This window comes from Alligator mississippiensis, chromosome 3, assembly GCF_030867095.1.
Source record: "Alligator mississippiensis isolate rAllMis1 chromosome 3, rAllMis1, whole genome shotgun sequence".
Classification (NCBI taxonomy): Eukaryota; Metazoa; Chordata; order Crocodylia; family Alligatoridae; genus Alligator; species Alligator mississippiensis.
In genome coordinates this window covers 92,288,764-92,308,940 of record NC_081826.1, presented here as the reverse complement: position 1 = coordinate 92,308,940, position 20,177 = coordinate 92,288,764, and the positions used below count along the sequence as shown (strand labels likewise).

Below are 20,177 nucleotides of genomic sequence, written 5' to 3'. Positions count from 1 at the left end.
TGTGCAGTATTGCAGCCTCAAGCTACTGTAGAAGAAAAAATTGCAGCTAGAAGTAATTTTGGGTGCAAATTATACCATTTCAATGTCTACCTGGTGTTGAGTATGTTAATAAAGTGGCATAGCCACACTGTCATCTTCTAACAGCAAACAGCTGTGCACGCAATACTAGAAAAGCTGGTCACATCTCTGATCCCTTTGTCCTAGATACTGTCCCCAACTTTTCTTCTTCAAAGCATTTCTACCATATGGGTTTCCTTTCCCTAGGATATTGGAGTCCTGATATGTTCTCATACAATGTTTAATTCCATTGCCAGTCCTCAAGAACAGCGGTGAACAGATACAGTCTTAACTTTTTTGCAGACAAATTTGATTTTCCAGTAGATTGATAATTAATTATGGGACCTTTCACAATTAAGTCACTAATTTGAATTTAAAAATGATTATTTTGAAGTGGCTGTACAACCTATGTGAAATGTTACATTTAATATATTTTAAAGCAGGTAAGTGTTCACTTCACAAAAACTTCATTAAATCTTGTCACTAATCAGCCGCGCTGTTGGGATTTTCAATAAAAAGGGCAAAAATCAAAGAAGCAGTGAACTTTTTTTCATTTTACTCCTACCTGAAGTTCCTCAGTGTTAAAAGTAGAATACCCAGTCAGAGTAAAGAAGTGCATGCTGAGAAAATCCTTCCTTTTTTTTCTCAATTGTCATTTTATCCAGAAGAATAAAATAATTCTATAAGCACACCTTGAAGGTGGGACTTGCGCAAGAATGAATTCAAATCTACATATCTCCTCCTTAATGCAAGCAGAAAGCCCTAACATCTCCTATCTTAAATGCAAGGAATTTAAATTCTGATCTAGTATTTTCATTTCATGTCTTCAAAGTTTCAGCATCTATTATTGCTGGATTGTGCATCTCTGAAGACTCCTTTTTATCAAATGGGATTCCAGCTTAAGAAGGGTAGAAAGCATATTACATTAGAGAAGCTTCTATTCTTAGAAGGGAAAAGATGTAAGCCTAGTGTCACAAATATGTTGTATTGCCTTCATAGAACATTACAAGTTATGTATTTTGCAACATTAACTTATGTTCCTATCTGGATATAACTCCCTACAGGAGTGATTTGGTTTTCCTTAAAATATGGAGATATGTTCAGATGCAATATAATATGTGCACCTGCTGGGTTGTAGTTGAAACTTTTTATTACAGTGTAATTATAAACAAGCCAGGGATCAGACAGTAATTTAATCTGATTTTACTTGTTCTTTTTTTTCAAGGGATTTTTCTTTAAGTTATCAAGGAATATTCAGTTTGTGCTCATAATTAATTGAGGAAAGTTAAACGTTGAGAACTAAAGTTGGCATGCTTCTAAAACTGAGCCAAAACAGGCACAAGTGGAAGAAATACCTGATTTAATTCACATAAGAGGACATGTGAGGCTTTTTCACTGCTAATGAATTGTGAAGTGGAAAGCAAAGGCAACCCTCTTTTGTATGTGCTCATTGTCTAATTCTGATATATGCTAGTGTACATATTTTACAGCCTAGTTACCTGTTTTCAGCTTTTTTTCTTTCTATCCTTATACGTTGCGATGCCATCATTTTTATATTGTGGAAATAATTCAAAGTTCACAAACCGGAAGTAGATCACTTTGAAATACTTTTGGAAAAAAACAATGTAATTAAGACTTAAATAGCCTGCCTTTAGCTTTTATCTGCAGCTAAAGCAGTTGTTTCCAGTTTTTCTATGAAGAGTTACTGATAGCAAATATTAGCATTGTCAAGTTGTACTTTCATGCAACAAAAAACCCTGTTTTTATTAAGCCCGTTTATAGGAGTCGAGACTTCCTGCTCTGAAGTGCATTCTTCTCTGCAGTCTGATTTGCAGGAGACAGACCTCATACTATATATAAATTACCAAGTCAGCTATTACAATGTTATAACCTGGTCAGGACTTCAGAATTTAAAGCTGATATGCTCAGACTATTTGAAATTCCTATTTAAACTCCAAACCCAATGATCTACTATTTTAATTACAGTTGAAGTTTCTAAAGTGCTTCAAAGGCTATAGGCATCTGCATTTTAACATAGGGGGATCTAAATAGTTTAGACTGTATTGAAAGTCAGACACAAAGGGTTTTGAATGTTTCAAGGACATTTTTGCACAAATATATCTGAGGTCTTCCCTAAATGGTTGTGTGAAGGAGTCCCCAGTATCTTTCACTTCATTGAGATTTTTCTCCCTTCCTGTCCCACAATGCTCCTGCCAACAAGTGAAGCTTATTCTTCACTGATGAATTTTGGGCCAATCACTTCAGTCTTCCAGCTTGGGGGGGGGAACTTCTTCCCATTCCCAAATACATTTCTTAGTATAAGCTTAACCTGGCATGGGTAGCAGAAATTTAAACCAAAAAAGGGGACATAGACTCTGTAAAGCAGCTATAAGAAGGCATTGCTGGATCTTAGTCAGAATGGTAAGGTACTTTTGCCCCCCATTTTTTACATAAAATCCTTTCATAAACTTCTAGCTTGGTCTGTACCTTGTCTTCCTTAAATAAAAACCAATTTAGAATATACAGTACTTTGTTTGCCTTAATACATGGCTTAATACTTTTTTCCCAGACACAAGCAGACCTGGACAGGTTGGACAAATGGGCAGAAAACAACAGAATGCAATTCAACAAGGAGAAATGCAAAGTACTGCACCTAGGGAGGAAAAATGTCTAGCATACCTACTGCCTAGGAAATGACCTGCTTGGTGGCACGGAAGCGGAAAGGGATCTTGGAGTCCTAGTGGACTCCAAGATGAACATGGATCGGCAGTGTGATGAAGCCATCAGAAAAGCTAATGGCACTTTATCGTGCATCAGCAGATGCATGACAAACAGATCCAAGGAGGTGATACTTCCCCTCTATCGGGCACTGGTCAGACCGCAGTTGGAATACTGTGTGCAATTTTGGGCGCCACACTTCAAGAGGGATGCAGATAACCTGGAGAGGGTCCAGAGAAGGGCCACTCGTATGGTTAAGGGCTTGCGGGCCAAGCTCTGTGAGGAGAGACTAGAGAACCTGGACCTTTTCAGCCTCCGCAAGAGAAAGTTGAGAGGCGACGTTGTGGCTGCCTATAAGTTCATGACGGGGGCACAGAAGGGAATTGGTGAGGTTTTATTCACCAAGGCACCCCCGGGGGTTACAAGAAATAATGGCCGCAAGCTAGCAGAGAGCAGATTTAGACTGGACATTAGGAAGAACTTCTTCACAGTTTGAGTGGCCAGGGTCTGAAACGGGCTCCCAAGGGAGGTGGTGCTCTCCCCTACCCTGGGGGTCTTCAAGAGGAGGTTAGACGAGTATCTAGCTGGGGTCATCTAAACCCAGCACTCTTTCCTGCCTCTGCAGGGGGTCGGACTCGATGATCTATTGAGGTCCCTTCCGACCCTAACATCTATGAATCTATGAACCTCCCTGAGTGTGGCAGTTGCCCATTCAAATAACCATGGCAAAGTGTTTATTCAGATGTTTTTATTTTAATTGCCTGAGTAAGCAGGCCCCTTCTCAACATCCAAATGCTACCATCAGTTTTCTAAGCATAAAGTTCATGATATCTCTCTACACGTCCTGGCTTTTACAAAAACATACTCTCCGAATCCTCCACTACAGCTGGCTTATCCGTGAAAGAGCATTTCTTCTCTTCCCACATCCTTGGCGATGGAATTGTGCCTGTCTCTCACCACCTCTCCCATCTCTGTCTTTTATGAAGTGCTTTCCAGTTGCCTTCCCACTAGATCCTCCTCATAGTTTGATTCCAGCATTGCATCTTTCAAGGGAATTTGTAATGCAGGAAAATGTAGTGAGAGGGGACATCCAGCCGCTGGTCTTGGAGAGTAAAGTCACCTTAAATCCCAAGCTATCTGGCCAGGGTGCTATAAAGAGCTGCTCCTTTGCTTCCACCATCCTCTTGCCAGAAGGGTTTAAGCTGGAGGTGGCTGCAGAGGGGAGGAAGATGCCTACCACCAGTGGAAGGGGGGGGGCGGGGGCAGAATGGTAGAAGCTCCATGCCCAGGCTCCCCCCCTCCTCCATGAATTGGGGTTGTGCTTGCAGCGCCAGTTGCTGACCTGAGACCATGACCAGTCCCAGAACAGCAACCAGGGTTGTGTTCAGCCACCCACTCACTGCAGGCTGTGTTTAACAACCCTGGTTGCTGCTCTGAAAATGGTTAGTGTCCCAGCACAGTATCTGGGACTGGGCATATAGCCCCAGTTTGCCCACAGGCAGGAAGGCGGGAGGGAAGGGGGCATGCTCTTCTCCCACTTGCCCCTGTGGGCAAACTGGGACTCCAGAGTTCTCTGGGACACTGATCCGTCTCAGTCCCCCTGGTTTTGTTCTGCGAAAAACTCCTTGAACACCTCCTTGAACACCAAATGCTACGTTTTGTGCTGGGAGAAAGGAGTTTCTCCTGGTATAAATGTCCACAGGCTCAGACTTCACCCTTTAGGTGAGGTGACTTTATCACCTATGTTGATGACCCTTTCATAGATAATGGCCCTATATTCTTCCTGACTTCATAGACTGTGCTACTGCTGCTTTACCTGTGTGTTTCATGATTTCAGAACTTTCTTCCCTTCAGAATGAATTGCATTTGGCAAATCAGCCAAGGCCCTGGAAAAAGTGATTAGACTTCTGAAACTTGCTATAATTTTCCGACACAAATATCTGAAAGATATCTGGGATTTGACAGTCTTTCCTCAGTTTCCGAAGCCAATAAGCTGAAATGAAATGAAGAAACAAAACAAAATCAAGCCAGACAGTGGATATGTGCTTCACCCTGTAAGACAACAGAAAGAAAACATTATAGTACAGAACCCCTTGCTTATCTATGGCTAATCAGAAGATTGAGAATTATTAAATGGCTCAGACCACTCAAATTGCATGATCATAAGACAGTCCTGCAGTTACTAAGTTTTTAAATCTATATTTGTACATCTGTAGGAGTCATGTTCCAAGAACAAGCCTGAAACAATTGTTTTTTTCCCCTCCATTTGAGATTGATTTGTAGGCCGTGGAATTGAAATACTGCAAAAAAATAGATAAGAAACAGGCATAAGGAAAAATAAGTTTCTGGAAAAAATGCATGTATTCTATAGGCTTGCTCTGAATTTTATAGCAGTTGCTTCTCAGTGGTCACTTTTCTCTTAGATAACTGCACCAACAGAATGTCCTGTTTTTTTAAGAAGATGAGACTTAATTAATTTTGAAACTGTCTCAGTGCATGAACATATCATGATGGTTTTGGGGCCCTCACTAATCTTTCTTGGCATGTTTCTGGGCTCTGAACTACAGAAAAACATGTGTGATTGTAGCCTAGAAAAATTCCATTAAACTTACATTGGCCTACTTCCTTAGTCTAATAGAATAATTGCAGCACACTTCTTTTATGAACTCTTGCAGAGTACTGCAGTTGCAACTGTTTGGTAACGGAGGTTTCAGTGAAGCAGAATATCCCAGAAAGTGTCTTAGAAGTTGTTGCAGATTGAAGGGGCACCTATACACATGACAGAGCTTTGCTCCAACATGCGCTAATGAGCATGTGTCAGAGCAGACTTGATTAATCGAGTCAGCTTGAGTGCGCTAATTAGCACAATCCAGCAGCCTCCATGTCACACACATTCAACATCCCCACATTTCAAAATGGGGGTCTGGGGCACTTTAACTAAAGCTTGTTGAACAAGCTTTAGTTAAAGCAGCCCCACTGCCATTTTGAAGCACAGGACACTGAATACAAGTGATGCTGCAAGCACTTTAATTAGAGCAGCTCTGAGAGTGCTCTGCTCCCCCCTTCCCGGAGTACTTGCATAGATGCCCAAGATGCCTCCTATCCTTAAATAGAAATCTCAGCTGGGTACCTCAGTCCCTCCCTTAGTTGAGGGATTTTCCCAGGTTCTCGAATGCTTTTTTTTTTTAACCAGTGATGTTTCTAATCCTCCATAGCCTGACTATTGCTACGGTTTTGCCTCCCTGTATGTAAAGCACCTGTCCTGCTTCCAAGTCTAGGAAAGGTTGCTGCCATCCCCAGTTCTTTTTCAGGGCAGAGTTACATTTGTAATAATTCTGAAAAACAATCAAAACACTACCCGCTTCCCACCCAGCTTCCACTCCCAGAGGCTTCTTCACTTCAACCCCGCTTCGTCCAGGTCTGCTAGAAAACGTCGCCTACCTTCTTCAGTCCTGGAAGAGGCTACATACCTCATTACTTGCCAGATGGGGCTGATAATTATATAGGGCTGGCTGGCTGCAAGCCCCAAACCCTTAAAGCAGGGGTTTTGCAATTATTTCAGGTTAACGGGTTTTGGAAAGCTGTCAAGGGCTGCAAGGATAGCCCTGCCCCTTGACAGGTGCCCCACCCCCTAGTCGCCATCTTGGGACCAGAAGTCCTGACCCTAACCCCTGATCTTTGACACCTGAATTGCTTCCCCTTCCCCTAGAAGTACTCCTTTTGGGAGGGGCCACTGCCATCTTGAAACCAGTGGAAATAAACAAACCATATACTTTAAATAAATAAATAAATCAAACATTTACTAAAACTTATTTTTAATTTTATTTAAAAATGTATTTTTGTCCTGATTATTGCATGTTTGCATAGTGTATCTAGAGATGTTTGTGTAATAGCTCAAAATACAGTCTTAGTCTTGTATATTGTGTGTGGGGTGGGGGGGTGAGAGTGTGTGGGTGTGGGGTGGGTGTACGGTGGAAGGTGGGGTGTGTGTGTGCCAGGGGGAGGGTGGTCCTCAGAGTCCCCAGAGTGTGCAAGTCCCTGAAGCTGCAGGTGGTGGCAGTGAGCGGGGCTAGCCCTCCCTGGCCCCATAGCACACAACTCCTGCACTCTTGCCAAGTCCCCAGCTGCAGGTGGTAGCAGCGTGTGGGGCCAGCCCCACCGGGCCCCATAACACTCAGCTCCCGCCCAAGTCCCTGGCTGCACATGGTGGTAGCCTGCAGGGCCAGCCCCATGCAGCCTAGTAGCGGTCCTGCCCAAGTCCCCAGCTGCACAAGGTGGCAGCATGCAGGGCCAGCCTAACCCCATAACGCGCAGCTCCTGCACTCCGACCCCAGTCCCCGTCTGCACGTGGTGGCAGCGTGTGGCACCAGTCCCGCTCAGCTCCTGTGCTGCTGCAACGTGCAGGGCCAGCCTGGCCTGGCCCCACAGTGCACAACTCTGCATACACCTGTCCCCTCTCCCCCAGTAGGAGTCCCTGGCTCGCCCGGTGGGTGCTCATACCTGCATTTCCAGGCTCACAGGCAAGAAGACTGGAAACAGCCACGGGGTGGCCAGCAAAAGCCTCTGCCAGGCAGAGGCACCTCCTAGCTTGGGGCTGAGGTGGGTTAGGCCTGCCTGGGATGTGGGGGGTGGTTGCTTAGCCAAGGCTTACAGGGGTCTCACAGAGGGGCCCTGCGGGCCAGGTGGAATTGCCTGGCAGACTGGATCTGCCCTGTGGGCCATATTTTCCCATCCCTGCCTTAAAAGAATAAGGCCTGACTCAGAGCTGCTTTGATCATTAACTTGACAGGCACCTAATCTGTGACATGAAGGGTCTTCATCTCCCATTACCACTTCTGTGATAGGTCAGGTTCTTGATATCTTAACACCAAGCCCTAAATGCTTCAAAGGGAAAGTGCTCAACTAGCATTGCTGGGCTGAGAAGGCCACAGCTGAGGTAGCAGGAAGTGAATTTCCCCTTTTCTCTCCAGCGGGTTATAGCTGGTGAAGAGGCTATGTTGGCTTTAAAAAACAGTTTCTGTTCCTTTTGTCTTTTAGGCTCACTTCCTTCTTGTCTTCTGCTCCAAGATCAGACTGTGAACCTTTCAGTGCTTCTACATAGGGAGTAGGAGTTGTAAGGCACTTGCACTATGAGTTCTGGTTCGGTGTGGAGACCTGACTTCTCTTGTTTCTTATGTTGTGACCAGTAGGAGGAGATGTACAAGATCTGAATTGGGGAAGTAATAGAAGCCAGTTGTATTTCTCATCTACAGTATTACCTCCCTGGAGTAGCAAGGAGGGAACATAACGGCATACATTTTCAAGTATAAGCTATTTTACCTCTCTTTGGCCCAGGAAAACTAGCACTGGAGAACTCTTACATGATTTCTCTCAGGAAAGATCCCTGCATTTGTGCTGTACTGATGTTCGCTAGTTGTATGGTGCAGGGCTGTTTTGTCTGAAAGCAGATTAAAGCTTTTGGATAACTTTGATCCACTCTCATGAAGGCTCATTGCAATGGATGAAAACAGACTTGAAGGATTAATTTGTGATGAATGTCAGTGCTGCTTGCTGCTATTTATATGGAAATATTTAAGAGCCAAATCAGTTATTTGTTTTTGTTTTGTTTTTTGCATTGCAGTGAGACGATTAAAAGTTTAATATTTTTTTTTTTAAAGCTTTATTTCAGTATTACTGCATTTTCATCACTGAAATGTTGTTTGGGAACTAGCAGGGACATAACTGGAAATAGAGATAACCGTTACAGGAATGCAGATGCTCTGAAGAGTGCATAGTCTTTTTAGATGGATCTGCTTTGACTGTCATCTGTTCTAGGAAGAACCACAATCAATATTAGCATGGTAACAGCTCTTTTTTTTCTCAAGCTCTGACTATTGGATAAGCCCAAAATAGAACTGCTACAATGTTTTTGATCACACTGGCATGGTGACAGACAGGGAGGTGGGGAACATGCGGCGTGAACAGCTGGGGTTGAGGTCCCTTCTCTTCCAAGGGCTTGCCATTGCCCATTGGCTAGCAGATGGCAATTGACCCTTTGCTCTCTGTCTCCATGAATTAAACCTTTTGCTTGAAATTTTTATAATCTATCTTTCTGTATGCCACACTCTCCCTGCCTGTCATTGTAGGAGAGGTGGTATAACTTTTTTCATAAGAACATAAAAAGTGCCATTTTCTGGGTCAGAACATAGGTAACTTGCCCAGTATCCTGTGTCTCACAGTGGCAGAGAGTGGATGCTAGAAGGGAGTAAACTGAATAGGACAAGGGTTTTTTTCCACTGTTCCTCTATCATTTGCAGCATCCAGCATTTAAGTTTAGGAAGTTATAATTCAGAGACTGACTCCCATGCCCAATAGCTACTGATGCCCCTTTCCTCCAAAAATATGTTCAACCCCTTTTTGAATCTGGCTAAAATGTCAGCTTCCACATCTGGTGACAATGAATTCCACACTTTAATTGCATGCTGTGTGAAAAAGAACTTTTTATTTGTTAGTTTTAAACTTACTGCCTACTAGTTTCATTTTGTGACTCCTAGTCCTTATTTTGTGAGACCAGTAAATATTAAATCCCTGTTTACTTTCTCTTTGCCCTTCATCGCTTAGTATTTTGTAAACTCTTATCGTGTCCCTTATTCAAGCATCCCCTTTTTTTAAAACTGAATAGGCCCAGCCCCTCCATCCCATCCTTGTCATCCTTCTCTGGACCTTCTTTAGTTCTCCTATATCCTTTTTGAGGTGTGGGGACCAGAACTGGGCACTGTATTTAAGGTGTGGACACCCTGTGTTTTTTTAAGCACCATGGATGTATCCCCCCAATCTACCCACTTATTGACCCCCTTAAAGACCCCTAGTAGGTTGATGAGGCATGATTTCCCTTTTGACAAAGCCATGTTTGTTCCTCCCCAGTAAGTCATATTCATCCATGTGCTGAACAATTATTTTTTTTATTATTTATTTATTATTATTGTTTCTACCAATTTTCTAGGAACAGAAGTTGGGCTCACCAGCCTGTAGTTCCCTGTGTTCCCCCCTAGAGCTTTTTTAGAATATGGGAGTCACATTGGCAACCCTCCAGTACTCTGGTACTGAGGTTCTTTTTAATGATAGGTTGCATACTACGGTTGGGAATTTGGCATTTTCTGATCTGAGCATCTTTAAGACCCTACAGTGAATGCCAGCAAATCTCAGTTTGGGTCAGCTCCACTATCTTGTCCCTAGAGAGGAGTGTATCTGGAGATGGAATTTCCCTAACAACTTCCACAGGGAAGACGGATGCAAAGAATGCATTTAATTTTTTGTCAATAGCCCTGTCATCTCTTTGCACCCGTTTTGCATCCAGAGGTCCAACTGACTCCCTGGCAGGTCTCTGGCTTCTAATGTACTTAAATAAATTGTTATTGCTATCTTCTGCGTCTCTAGCAAGTATCTCCTTAAACTCTGGCTTGTGTTACTGCAGTTTTATATCAGGTTTGCCAGAGTTTATGCTCTTTTTTGTTTTCCTCATTAAGATTTGACTTCCGCTTTTTGAAAGAAACCTTTTTTTCTGCTTACTGCCTTTAATTCTGCTATAGAGCCATGCCAGCCTTCTTTTGGTCCACTTTACTTTTCTTTACTTGAAGTTTGTATGCATTTGCTTTGTGCCTTCAATATCGTGTTCTTTAGCAGTTCCTATGTTGCTTGCAAGTTCTTTACCTCCTTAGAGGTCCATTTTATGATCTGGGCTGATCAGTCTCCTGTTCAAGAGCTGGAGAATTTTTTCCTTTTGGAGCCCATGTTTTGCAGGCCTAATGGGTTTCTCACCTTCTTCACATTATCATGGAAGCACCATGTGGTGGAAGAGGTGTAGGGTTTTGAAAAGTAATATTAGCAAATTTATAAGATTGTTTAATTTGTGATAACTTGGGTAAAAGACCTAAGAGCTAGCAGTAGTTCAGTGTCACTGGTGGAGCTTGCGCCTACCTGGGGAGGAAGGAGATTCCCTCTATCCCCCTGGTAAGAGAGAGAAGGGAAGGGAAGACTAGAGGAATTAGAAGACTGAACTAAATGGCAAGGCTTAAGAGAGTCTAACCCTGGTTGAGGGGGAGAGCCTTGTAACCCCCATGTTGAATACACTAAAAAGTCTGGTTTCTGGTTGATGGGGTTATGAAGTATCTCCTCTCAGTGTAAGTTAATAAAGTTTTGGCTTCCTGCTTGTATCTGTCTATGCATCTGTCTGCCGTTTGATTAGGACATGCTAGTGAATACAGAGAGTTATGAAAAGAGGAACAATTGAGTAGGCAAATTCTTGTTTTATTGTTCCCAAACACCAAAAAAGACATTAGTTATATATGTATAGAGGTATATAGATATCAATATCATTAAATGATGACATCTATATCTCTAAATCTGTATCTAATGTCCATCATTTATATAGCAGTTAAAACCTTTGCTGGTAAGTTGTCTCTTTCCACGTGGGAGTTCAGTTGTGTTTTGTGACTCTAAATGGTTGTCTTGTACAACACTGTTTTCTTTATCTGAAATTGAAACATATTCTTTTAATTTCTCTTTACAGGCAACTGACAAAGAACAGGAACTTGCTGTTGCAAAACAACTGGAGTACCAGCAGTTGGAGGAGGATAAGCTATCCCAAAAATCATCATCTAGCAAACTCTCCAGATCTCCTTTAAAGATTGTCAAAAGACCCAAAAGTATGCAGTGTAAGGTGACTCTCCTGGATGGCTCTGAATATGCATGTGATGTGGAGGTAAATTTTTACTTCTATTTTTGCATTGTTTTGTCACTCTATATCTTTTATTTTGCTCTATGTTCTGTTACCTGTATATCCTAATTCATTATAATCTGGAGGAAAAATCTGTTTTTAAACTTCAAAGGATTCATAGGCTAAAACTTTCAAAAAGACAAGCCTGAATCTAAACTTATAAACCCATAAGCATCAATTAAGGAGTCTGTTCTTTTTCAAAAGTGCCAAACATGAACCACCTTCCACTGTCCTGTGTAGGAGATTGAACACAGATTTACCCCAGGCAAGAACATGTGCATTATTCAAGGGCCATGGGGGGTGTAACAGTACCACCAGGAATGCTGACAATGAAGGACATCCAAGAAAAAGAGTTTCCTATGTCCAAAGGCTTCCCAGTTCCCAGACTTGGTGGTTACTCACAGAGCAGTTCAGTCTTTTCTCAAGATAATGTTGGCCTGTGTGTAATTTGGGGGTGGGGCAGAATTGATCGTATGCTTTGCCTCTAGAGGAGTTTGCCCTAGTTGTGTCTAAATCTTAGTAGCGTTGGCAGCTTCCTTTAGGCAGTCAGTCTTCCTTTCAGGCACTATCTAGGCATGATGATCTTTGACATGACAGGCTTTAATGACATAGCAGCATCCAGGTCTCACAGGGAAACCAATGGATTCTCTACCAGTGGATCCTTTCGATAATTAAGGAGTATATGGCAAAAAAGGGGGGCCACCAGAAGAGGAGGGGAAGAAACTGAAAGAGCAAAATTAGGGTAGAAGGTGAAAGGTGTGGTGGAAGAGTTAAGGATAGATGAGGACAAAAAAATGAACTAGGAAAAGTACATAAAGGAAACATGAGTTTTGGAGAAAAGAATTTAAAAAATGACAAGACCAGAGAAGGAAAGGAGGAAAAGGGAAGGTGAGATGACGGAGGGAGATTCTAAGTGGAAAAAGAGTCCTTGCACCATTCCAAACGTGTCAGCTGTAATCCCAAATAGTGGGAAGTTTGCCTTTAAAAGGTAAAAAAATCACTGCATTTGAGGCCAAATCCTAAACATCTAATCAGTTTCTGTGGAGCTCAATCAACAATCCCAACAACTTCATCAGGGAGGGCAGGGCAAGGACTTCCAAGTTTTGTCCAATGACTTTGCTCTGTACTTTTTGGAGCAAATGTGTTTTTACAGTGCCAAGAGCTTAGGTTTACATGGCAGATGCAATTTTATTATGTATTTAGTCATTTGGCAACTATGCAGTTAAGTACATTTTTACTTTTGGTGGTTGAGAATGTTTCAACACAACTCCAGTGTCAGATAAAAGAAAATTGGTGCTGGAAGCCAAAATAGTAAAAAACTGACATTCATGATAATAATGACATACTACACTAGCTACCTAGAGGTAGTCTTGAAGGCACTGTTAACTAAAAACGTAGTCACTGGAAGAATTACTATACTGGCTTTGGGAAAACTCGAACCTTTTTCAGTTTTAGTCACTTAGTTGGAAAATATAAGTCACTGGAGTACAGTCAAGCAAGTTTTGCTGAATAGAGGTTTTGTGGAAATATTAGCTGACAAGACAAGTTTTTACGAAGGCATTACATCGAGCACAAAGAGAGATTTATTAAGTTAGGTTTTTATTTATGCAAGTGAAATACTTTGAATTATGCTTCCTTCTATATTGCACACTTTTTTTTTCAGCCTTCTACTGTGCTTGAGCTGAAGTGTTGAAAGTGCTAGCATATATAGTAGATGTCACTGATTTATTGTGTGTCATATTTCTCTCTCAAGTTCTGTCTGACTTGTGTGAACAGTAATTCAGAATGTACAGAATGAATTGCACTGTTTTTATCTATTCAGATTACTAAAATATCCTTTAGTTCATAGTGGTAACTGTAGTGTAAAAGTGGGTTTGTCTGTGTTTTTTTGGCCATCTTCAGAATCAATCTATGATTCGCAACCAGGGTGCCACAGCATCTTGGGGTTCCTTGAGATCCTTTCAAGGCATCGTGGTGTGCCACTCAGTGTTAGCATTGTTAGGTTTGTAAACATGGGTCGCATGATGAATCTGGAGATTTCAAATAGGATTTCATAGTGTTAAAAAAAAAAAAAAAAAATCTGACCTCTTAAGACCTGGCATTTTCTGAAGGATGCCTCATGTGTAATGAGGGGTGAGAACCACTGGGGTAGATCTTAATATGATGACCAGGAAGCACTTGCATGCACCAAAACAAAGGTCCACAGTGGAAAGGCAAAATTTAAGCATATTAGAGGAGACCCAGATGCTATTGGGGTGGCATGTGTAGCTGTGTATGCTATGATATAACTGATACTTGTATTGCAATTCTGTTCCAGGCTTTCTTGCCTATGTGCCTTTTGTATAGAGGTGCAGGCTACTGTATGGGACACGAGAACATGTAATATACCTCAATAGAACATCAAATAGCTCTGCAGAAGGCTCAGTTGCAAATGAAGGGAACCATGTTTTGTCAAGAGGAATGATTCCTTTTACACTCTGTATACTGACCTCTAGGGAAAAAAAGTCCAGAGGAAGTTCAGCAGGCCATAGAGACTAAGTATCTGGAAAGAAGATGAAGAGATTTCAGGAGATCATATAGAAGCTTGAGGGAATAGCTTCTTATATAGCAGCTCTGCTTAGTAGTAGTGTTTATATGAATGATCAAAAGAGATTATGACAGAATCCTATAACATGTAAAATGTCATCTGTCACATCTCCAAAAAGGTGCTATCAGTATTTTAAGGACAGCCTCAGAAGATAATTTATTATATCCCTGGATGCAGTTGTGCTATGTTCATCTCAGTGAGGTGAGCAATAAGATGTCTAGGGAGAGGCCTAACAGCTTATGCATAAATGTGACGTGAAGTCCTGAAGAACAGACACCCATTTTTTTTAAAGGCACGTGCAAATCAAATATTATAGCTCCTTATGCTTCTGACCACTTAATTTACTCTTATAATAGTGATAATTTTTCATATTAAGTACAGTGAGTCAAGATGTAATGGGTCAAACTGTCAGCTGGGTGATAATAATGTTGCTAGCTACACATTAATATCCCATTAGTGCCATTAGGTTATACTTTATAACTCCTCCCAAAATGGACTGAGAGAGAGCATGATCTAATAGAGTGATGTGTGGCCAAGAATGAGGAAGCTAAAATCCAAAGGTACACACACAACTTGATTACTATTTAGTAAGGTAAATAGTAAATACTCCATGGTATATAATAACATCAAGGAGATGCTATTATAGCTCCCAGCCACTAGGTGGCAGGAGAACCAGTTTACTTTGGGCAAAAGATTATCCTGGGATGAAATTGACTGGTAAAGCCCTGTACAATTGGTGCATCAATGTAATTTACACCAGCCTGTAGTTACTCCTCACTTTCTGAGGGCTACTTTTCTCCAGAGTGGAGTAACTTCTACCAGTGTAAGGCTGTCTTGTATCTGTTTCAGTTTTACTGGGGAGTAAAGTCAGTCTACTCTGTAGCAACATACTGTGTGTCCACACCCATAGTCCTGAATTAGAAGTCCAGCTTTGCCCTTTGTGGACCTGGACAGAACATTTTACCATTGCATCTCTATTATCCTCATTTCACAGACTGAGGAATATTTTAGTACTTGCCACACACAATCAAGTAATGAGCCTGTAAGTTGCTTTGCAGATAGCAAACACCTTTAACATATTAACATTTATAAAAGAATCATGTTCTCAGGTAGAGAACAACCTACAGCTTATCAGTTATGTGCTCATCCATTTACTGACAGATAAATTGCAGGTATTCTTAAATTCAGATCCACCAGGGGTAAATTTTCTACTCCCATTATCTCCCATCTTCTGTTTCTTAAGTCAGGCGCTCTTCTTCCATTTTCATCTCCTCCTGTCGTCTTTTCTCTGATTTCCAATATGTTGCACCAGGACATTAATTGCACCCCCCCCCTTCTTTTTAATTAGTGATCGAGGCATATTTGCAGAAGATCTAAATCAGCAGAACCCAGATATGTGTCACAGGTTAGGTGCTTCTCTCTACAGAGAGCAGCAGTTGCAAAGAATCTGGAGGTATACACAGCTACATAAAACAGCTTTGCAGAACTGCTGAGGTGCTCCCTCTATTTGCTATGGCTTTTACTTCAAAGAGTACTACTTGTCTGATTAGCTTTATGAAATTGCTGATAAGCTCCAGCTGAATGTCCAGTGACCCTTGATGGGTAAAAACAATAATAGACAGATGAGTGGCCTCATTTCTGGCAACCTGCTGTGTATTAAGAGGCTTGCATGCCATCCAGATGTGCACAATCCTGGTTCTACTGTATATTAAATCTTTACAACCCACTTTGACAATAACGGTGGGCACACCTGTAATGTTTCCATTCAGAGAGTGAATTCCAAGATGGGCATTGCAAAACTGAGTTGAAAACTTCCTTCTTCTTTTGTCCAGTATCTGGGTTATACATAATCTGACTTAGAAATGTATTTAATAGAACAAAGGCATTCCAAACCAGAAAGAAATTAAAATAGACAATAAAATCTACTTATTCTTCCTTCTGAAAAAAACATAAAATATTCAGTAACTCCATGACATTTCTGTAATCTGAATCTACTAATAGGACCAAATGGATTAATTAGGAATTCCTTTCTTTTAGATGAGGGTGATCAAGTATATTTATATTCATTGACCGTGGCATCTGTTGGTCAAGTAGAAGTGTCAGGAGAGGATCTCCTGGGACACAAGTCTGAGGGGAAAAAAGTCCAGAAGTGATGATTGCACCTTTAAGGAGGCCCTTTTAAGGGCATGGGAGCAAGCTATCCCAATGTGATAGAAGAATGGAAAGTGCAACAGGAGGCCAGCAGCAATCTCAATGAGCTGAAACTCAAAATTGAATCCTATAAAAGATGGAAAATACTAGGGAAGAGTATAAGGATCTCTCACAGACATTCAATTAAGGTGGCCAAGGCACAATTTCAGATGCAACTGGCATGGGGATATAAAAAGCATCAAAACAAATTGTATGAGTGTGTCAAGAGTAAGAGGAAAACCAAAGAAAGTGTAGGTCCCTTACAGAATGCAGAAGGCAATCCATTTACAGATGAAGGCAAAGCTGAATGATTTAATGGCTTTTTTACTTCAGTTTTCACAAGTTCCGGTGGGTGGCGAATTGGCTAGAGGGTCGCACCCAGAGAGTCGTGGTGGATGGGTCGGTTTCAACCAGGAAGGGTGTGGGCAGTGGGGTCCCGCAGGGCTCGGTCCTTGGACCGATACTCTTTAATGTTCATAGGTTCATAGATGTTAGGGTCGGAAGGGACCTCAATAGATCATCAAGTCCGACCCCCTGCATAAGGAAAGAGTGCTGGGTCTAGATGACCCCAGGTAGATACTCGTCTAACCTCCTCTTGAAGACCCCCAGGGTAGGGGAGAGCACCACCTCCCTTGGGAGCCTGTTCCAGACCTTGGCCACTCGAACTGTGAAGAAGTTCTTCCTAATGTCCAATCTGAATCTGCTCTCTGCTAGCTTGTGGCCATTGTTTCTTGTAACCCCCGGGGGCGCCTTGGTGAATAAATACTCACCAATTCCTTTCTGTGCCCCCGTGATGAACTTAAAGGCAGCCACAAGGTCGCCTCTCAACCTTCTCTTGCGGAGGCTGAAAAGGTCCAGTTTTTCTAGTCTCTCCTCGTAGGGCTTGGTCTGCAGGCCCTTGACCATATGAGTGGCCCTTCTCTGGACCCTCTACAGGTTATCCGCATCCTTCTTGAAGTGTGGCGCCCAGAATTGCACGCAGTACTCCAACTGTGGTCTGACCAACGCCCTATAGAGGGGAAGTATCACCTCCCTGGACCTATTCGTCATGCATCTGCTGATGCATGATAAAGTGCCATTGGCTTTTCTGATGGCTTCGTCACACTGCCGGCTCATGTTCATCTTGGAGTCCACTAGGACTCCAAGATCCCTTTCCACCTCCGTGCCACCCAACAGGTCATTCCCTAGGCTGTAGGTGTGCTGGACATTTTTCCTCCCTAGGTGCAGCACTTTGCATTTCTCCTTGTTGAACTTCATTCTGTTGTTTTCTGCCCACTTGTCCAACCTATCCAGGTCTGCCTGCAGCTGTTCCCTGCCCTCCGGCGTGTCCACTTCTCCCCATAGCTTTGTGTCGTCTGCAAACTTGGACAGAGTACATTTGACTCCCTCGTCCAAGTCGCTGATGAAGACATTAAAGAGTATCGGTCCAAGGACCGAGCCCTGCGGGACCCCACTGCCCACACCCTTCCAGGTCGAGACCGACCCATCTACCACGACACTTTGGGTGCGACCCTCTAGCCAATTTGCCACCCACCGGACCGTGCAGTCATCCACATCACAGCCTCTTAACTTGTTCACCAGTATGGGGTGGGATGTCTTCATCAGCAACTTGGACGAGGGAGTGAAATGTACTCTGTCCAAGTTTGCAGATGACACAAAGCTATGGGGAGAAGTGGACATGCCGGAGGGCAGGGAACAGCTGCAAGCTGACCTGGACAGGTTGGACAAGCGGGCAGAAAACAACAGAATGCAGTTCAACAAGGAGAAATGCAAAGTGCTGCACCTAGGGAGGAAAAATGTCCAGCACACCTACAGCCTAGGGAATGACTTGCTGGGTGGCACAGAAGTGGAAAGGGACCTTGGAGTCCTAGTGGACTCCAAGATGAACATGAGCCGGCAGTGTGACGAAGCCATCAGAAAAGCCAATGGCACTTTACCGTGCATCAGCAGATGCATGACGAATAGGTCCAAGGAGTTGATACTTCCCCTCTATCGGGTGCTGGTCAGACCGCAGTTGGAGTACTGCGTGCAATTCTGAGCACCGCACTTCAAGAGGGATGCGGATAACCTGGAGAGGATCCAGAGAAGGTCCTCTCGTATGGTTAAGGGCCTACAGACCAAGCCCTACAAGGAGAGACTAGAGAACCTGGACCTTTTCAGCCTCCGCAAGAGAAGGTTGAGAGGCGACCTTGTGGCTGCCTATAAGTTCATCACGGGGGCACAGAAGGGAATTGGTGAGGATTTATTCACCAAGGCGCCCCCGGGGGTTACAAGAAATAATGGCCACAAGCTAGCAGAGAGCAGATTTAGATTGGACAGTAGGAAGAACTTCTTCACAGTTCGAGTGGCCAAGGTCTGGAATGGGCTCCCAAGGGAGGTGGTGCTCTCCCCTACCCTGGGGGTCTTCAAGAGGAGGTTAGATAAGCATCTAGCTGGGGTCATCTAGACCCAGCACTCTTTCCTGCTTATGCAGGGGGTCGGACTCGATGATCTATTGAGGTCCCTTCCGACCTTAACATCTATGAATCTATGAAGTTGGGACAGCTACCAAGTGACAGCTGCAGTTGGCAGCAAAGATAAGGGAGGAGACAAACACACTAGAGTGGTAAAAAACAGTTAGGGATTACTTAGAGAAGTTAATTGCTTTTAAGCTGTTGGGCCAGATGGCATGCATCCTAGGCTACTGAAGCAGTTGGTTCAAGTAATTTCAGAGCCCTTAGCTATACTTTTTGAGAAGTCATGGAGGTCAGGTGAGGTCCCAGGTGATTGGAAAAAGGCAAATACAGTGCTTATGTTTATGAAAGGGGAGGAAAAAGATCCAGGGAACTGCAGACCAGTCGACCAGGCTTTGATGCCTGGAAAGATCATGGAGTAGGTCCTCTAGAAATCCATTATGAAGTACCTAGAAGAGACCAAGATGAGCAGGAAGAGCAGCATGAATTCACGAGGAGCAAGTTGTGCCTGACAAACCAGATTTCCTTCTACCATCAAGTGATAGTCTCTATAGATGGTGGTAGAGCAGTGGATGTGATATACCTTGACTTTTGCAAGGCTTCTGACACTGTCTCCCATGTCATTCTCATTAACAATCTAAGAAAATACAGACTAGATGAAAGTACTATAACATGAATAGGTTACTGGTTGGATCATCATGCTCATCAAGTAGTAATTGATGACTCAGTGTCTTATTGGGAGGAGTTAAGAGGGGTTCTCCAGGGGTCTATCCTGGGTCTGGTATTATTTAACATTTCATAAATGATTTGGATGATGGGATTGAGTATGCGCTTAACAAATCGGCAGATGACATCAAGTTAGATGGAGTGCCTCCTGGGTCTGGGTGGGGGGGCACCTGAGGTTCCCCCGTGGCTGATCACTGAGCTGGCGGGGGGACTATTTCCAGAAGTACTTCTGCGTTTGTTTTCAAGCATAGCAGGGGGCCCCCTGCACTCCAGTGGGATGCTCCATCTGCCCCACCATTGCAGCGTTCACGAACCGCACCTGGTGCCTCGAGGTATGTAGAAGAAACATTTAAAGCTGCGTCTATGGCTGAATCGCTGATTAACCGAATCAGCATCGAATCTTCAGATTCAAATCGAATCAGGAACAGTGATCCAAATCAACTACTCTTATCACGTGTCCCCAATTTGGGCCAAATCTGAATCGAATATGGCCCGTTTCACACACCCCTAATACCAGGTTTTATCAATAAGAATTTCATTTGCAAATCAAGGGAGTGATTATTCTGTCTGTTCAGCCCTGGTAAGGTCTCACCTGGATTCCTTTGTCTAGTTTTGGACCCCACACTTCAAGAACGATGTGGACAGATTAGGAAGAATTCAGCACAGAGCAACACAAATAGTTAGGGACTTG

General features: G+C 43.0%; 1 protein-coding gene across 21 annotated transcripts in view; it reads left to right on the top strand.

The window, feature by feature from the left end:
* The window catches only part of EPB41L3 (erythrocyte membrane protein band 4.1 like 3), a 142,365-nt gene that overhangs the window by 44,662 nt on the left and 77,526 nt on the right, over positions 1-20,177 (top strand). For all 21 annotated transcript variants that reach the window (XM_059724218.1, XM_059724210.1, XM_059724213.1 and 18 more), the window contains exon 3: positions 11,324-11,515. In XM_059724218.1, the coding sequence (XP_059580201.1) occupies positions 11,324-11,515 (192 nt within the window). The remainder of the gene's footprint in view (positions 1-11,323; positions 11,516-20,177) is intronic.